This window comes from Seriola lalandi, unplaced genomic scaffold (genome assembly GCF_002814215.2).
Source record: "Seriola lalandi dorsalis isolate HSWRI2012SDOR001 ecotype SW California unplaced genomic scaffold, Sedor1 jcf7180002054609, whole genome shotgun sequence".
In the NCBI taxonomy this organism is placed as follows: Eukaryota; Metazoa; Chordata; class Actinopteri; order Carangiformes; family Carangidae; genus Seriola; species Seriola lalandi.
Window position 1 is genome coordinate 188,075 of NW_019525162.1, and position 4,410 is coordinate 192,484.

At 39.8% G+C, this 4,410-nt stretch overlaps 2 protein-coding genes across 2 annotated transcripts in view; one reads left to right on the forward strand and one right to left on the reverse strand.

Annotated features, from left to right (window-relative positions):
- The window catches only part of LOC111664915 (tetraspanin-8-like), a 7,400-nt gene extending 4,341 nt beyond the window's left edge, over window positions 1-3,059 (reverse strand). Inside the window, exons 1-4 of the mRNA XM_087177521.1 lie at window positions 2,890-3,059; window positions 978-1,040; window positions 735-867; window positions 137-150 (exon numbers count right to left, since the gene is read on the reverse strand). Of these exons, the coding sequence (XP_087033647.1) occupies window positions 137-150; window positions 735-867; window positions 978-1,040; window positions 2,890-2,949 (270 nt within the window). The 5' untranslated portion in view covers window positions 2,950-3,059. The remainder of the gene's footprint in view (window positions 1-136; window positions 151-734; window positions 868-977; window positions 1,041-2,889) is intronic.
- Window positions 1,035-4,410, forward strand: part of LOC111664941 (zinc-binding protein A33-like) — a 6,784-nt gene continuing 3,408 nt past the window's right edge. Inside the window, exon 1 of the mRNA XM_023419753.2 lies at window positions 1,035-1,127. The gene's annotated coding sequence lies outside the window, so the exon portion shown is untranslated. The remainder of the gene's footprint in view (window positions 1,128-4,410) is intronic.

The window sequence follows — 4,410 nt, forward strand, 5'->3', positions numbered from 1 at the left end:
GACTGCTGACCGACAGTTTACACGCCTCGAGTTGCATCAGAGCGTTGCATCAGTCGGATCCTGCCGGGAAGCAAAGTCTTTATTTCTGAATTTCTGAGAAAGTGAGATTCAATCAGAGCAGGAGAGGAACTCAGACTGTGATCGGAGGATCTGATCGGGAATTATTAGGAAGATGTTTTACAGGCTAGAGAAGAAAACATGAGACAAAAAGCAGCAAAATGTCATTATGGAATATTTGCAATGCTTAAAATGTCTATATAATAAATCCTGCACGTATCTATAGTCTGAGCCTTAGTGTCAATATTTGGACGTTATTATATTATAATTATAATAACCAGCTTTGTTCTCGAGCCAGGCTCCAGCAGGAGATAATGTTTCTGCTGCGCATTAAAACAACTAACCAGCTTGTAGTTTCATCTCCGTGCTGACGTCACTGAGGCAAAATAATGAATCCAAACACACATCAACAGGAAACCAGACAAAGAAACCAAACTAACCTCCGTTCTCTCGTTTCTGTTCATCATATTTACGTATATTTGTTTTTGTATCTCGGTGGGTCTGGTTTTCCCCTCAACATCATTTTGATTTTGTTTAAAGCTCATAATCACGTCGTCTCGTTTTAGGAGAGTCAGTAACCTCTGGGTTTCTCTGCTGTGAAGTAACATGACAATTTGGAAATAAAATAATTTCACATCCTCTTTTATTCTGAAGATTCATCATCATCCTGCGTCAGCTGATCTCTGTACTCACTATGATCATGGACACTCTGCTCTCCTTATGGGCTCCGTAGGCTCCCAGGATGGCGATCACCATGGTGATGATGCCGACAACGTAGAAGACAACGAGGGCGTCGGTCCGATTCTGCACCTGTGGAGGTGAAGACGAGCCACAGGTTCATATGTTTGTGGGGTTTTTTTTTTTTGAAGAGACGTGTTTTGTTTGTTAATTGGAAGGTTGAAGGTGTGTTTGTTTCTTACACTTTGATAGCTGGTGAGGATCTGACACAGCAGACCGAGGCTGATGATGACTCCACCGATGATCTGAAACCAAAAAACACACAGTTTGATTAGATCCACGCCGACCTCCTGCAAACACAACAACTACCTGCGTTCATTTTCTTCAAAGAGGTGACGAGATAAATCTGAGTGGTTGCAAAACGAGGCTACACAAATTATATTTTAAGGCTTTTTCATTATCAATAACTCTGCTGATTATTTTCTCAATTAATTGTTTCACATCAGAAACCAGTGAAAAACGCCCATGTCATTAAATGTCTTGTTTTATCAGGCCAACAGTCCAAAACCTAAAAATATTCACCTTACTATGAAGTTAAAAAACTGAAAACATTAATAAATTATAAAATAATTGTACACTATTAATTTGGGACCAGTGTGTACATGTAGTGGTGACGCTGCAGATCGAAACCAACTGAATACAGTGGCCTCTCTGAGCTACTGTAGATATGAAGGGCTCATTCTGAGTTAGATTCAGGTGATTTCACAATAATGAAAACATAATTATGAATATTAGATCCACCTAAATCCAACACACTGGTCCTTTACAAAGTCATTTACATGGTGTCCAGTAGATAGCTTGTCCATAGAGAGCCCGGCTCAGTATATAAACTGATCTTTAAACAGTAAGTTTCTAACCTGCACCTCGACCAATTAAACTGGTCAAACCAGAGCAGCCTGTTTAAACACAAGGTAATGATTTGTCACAGGACGGAAACTGCTCATGAACTTCAGACAGCAGCTCCTCAAAGCCCAGATAAGGATCAGACTGACCTTATTCCATCAAGACAAACACTACTGTAAAGGAACACAGGGGGGGCTTTTATTGTGAAAAGACGTCTGAACAAAAGCTTTCCGTGGAGCAAAAACAGCTGCTTACTATTAAATTTAATTGTTGTTTCTGCTTCAGACTTACTGGAAACCAGATGAGACAAAAAAAAACTTAACAGCAGCAACACCCACAATCGAAAGCTTGTACAACAACAACTATTTCGTGGACCGCGACTATTTTTTTCACTTTTCAAGATAAAATGTGAAAGTTCCAGATTTTAAATGTGAGAATTTGATGCTTTTTCTGGTCTTTTGTTACAGTAGATTTAACATCTTTGGAGTCTTGGTTGTATAAACAAAACATTTGAATGCATCACACTGGACAGTTTGTTCTACTTAATCACATTAATTATTAATCATCTGGTTTTCAACAGCTGTGAACTAGGGCTGCAACTAACAATATGAATGTGCTCATCATTTTCTTATATGAATAACAAATGTTGCAGAGTCTAAAGTAACGTCAACAAAGATATTTCATTTACTGTCACATATGACAAATAAAAGCTGTGATCCTTATTCACATTTCAGAATGACAATTCAGCTGCAAATATTCTTCAATTTTGCTTGAAATTTTTCTGAAACGAGAAACTGGTTGCAGATTACTTTTCCTTTGCTCTGCTGCAAACACATTGAACTGCCATAAAATGCTTAAAATAACATAATGAGCTAAAAAAAAAAAAAAAAAAACACTGGTCTGGTTCACTTTTTACAACATCTGGACTCCAAGACAAACATTTTCAACATCTACAAATACATTTACACTGATAACATTGAAATAAACTTTAAAATGGGTCAAAGGAAACACATTTCTATCTTTTAATTGGTTGGTTTCACTTCATTTAGTCCTTCCTATTGTTGTTGTTCTCTTTAACAAACTTACTAATGGGTAAACTTGCTGATTTACAAATGACTTAAACGTGTAACTTAATACACATCGCTAAAGTTGTGCTTTAAAGCCGAGAGAACAGACACTACGCACTTTTTATTCCCACAGGGATGAAGGTGAGACGCAGCCATTTGTAAGGTTTTAAAACTTTTCACTCACCGCGAAACACACGTTGAAGATGGTGAAGACCCGTTTGAGGCAAGTGTTGACCTGAGCCATGTTTTCAGCTGAAGAACACAACTAGATTTAAGAAAAATAAACTGTAGTTTGTCTGAAGTTTGAGTCCCGAGAGACTCCGGCTGCTGCTGCGAGGTGAAAGCAGGCGGATCCGCGAAGCGAGCTGGTTTTAGGTATTAGGTGGGACCGGCAGCGCGGGGCGGAGACAGAGAGGTGATGGTGGGGGCGGTGTCGGAGTTCTGGTAAATGACTGAAAATGAAGGGGAGTCGGGAAGGGAGAGGAGAGCTTCATTCCGGGAAGAGTAGTGGAAAATTCCCGTTGTTGCACATGGAAGGAGGGCAGATAGCTGGAGCAGATGGGTATTGGACCGGCGGGCGGGGATATGCCCAAATATGATTCTTTTATTATCTCCACATTTGGGAAATTACAGTTTCTCTTAAACTGCCACTAAATCACTTCCTGCAAAAATAAAGGTGAAAAGATCCAAAAATGGCAAAACAAAATATTTAAAACAGATTTCTAAAGAAGCTTCAACAATAAAATGCACATTTCAGAGCAGCACGTGTTGTTGGGCTGTTTGTGTCTCATGTCTGTCTCTTCCTGCTCATGTTCTTTATGGTTGTTTTATGCCGCTTTGTTATTGTTTTTGTTTTGTTTGTTTTGTTTTTTGACTTGGAAACAATGCATGCTGGGAAGTCTGTTAATGCTGATGCTTCAATGCAATAGCATTGAAGGCATATTATTATTCTGCATACTTATTTGTCTTACTTACTTGTCAGACAATATATATATCAATGCGTGCGGCTTGATCAGGAATGGTGTTCTGTGACTTTTCTTAGCGATTCGAGTAACCATGGCGACATAAATGGTGATAAAACGTGAAAAAAATTCCCATAGAGAATGAATGGGGAGATGTCTTGTCAAACCCAACCCTCTTTGTAACTTTTAAATGTCAGCTTTGGTGGTTGTGCTGTAAAGGTGCAATATAAGATGTGGCCAGAACTTTAGTTTAAAATGTTCAAATAATGAATTAACACTATCAACAGTGTGTAAAGTGGCTATAGTGGTGATGTCATGATCAAGATCTCCATCTGTTGTATTTCAGAGTTATCTCCTTAAATGCGCATGCGCACCAGCCAGCACCGACCTGTCCTGTGTTGTAATACCACTTTGTGACACTGGACGCTGTGTGAGTCAGTGGCGCGTCAAGTCTGCTCTCAGTCCCACGAAGAAGAACAACTTCCGGCAGCTTCAGGTTAGCGTCACAGAAACACAGGAATGGCTGAACCTCCTAAAAGGCGATATTCATCTGCATCCCGAAGGACCGCTCCCGACAAGAAACCACGTTCAACGGCAAAGAAAAGAAGCGACACGAGTAAATCTGGATGTGACTTTCCACCGCTGGAGAAGCTCCTGAGAGGAAAGAGATGCGGTTTGATGCCGAGCTCGCAACTTTCCTGTTAGCCTGGTGAGTAGCATGTTAGCTCTTTAGCTAAAAGTAT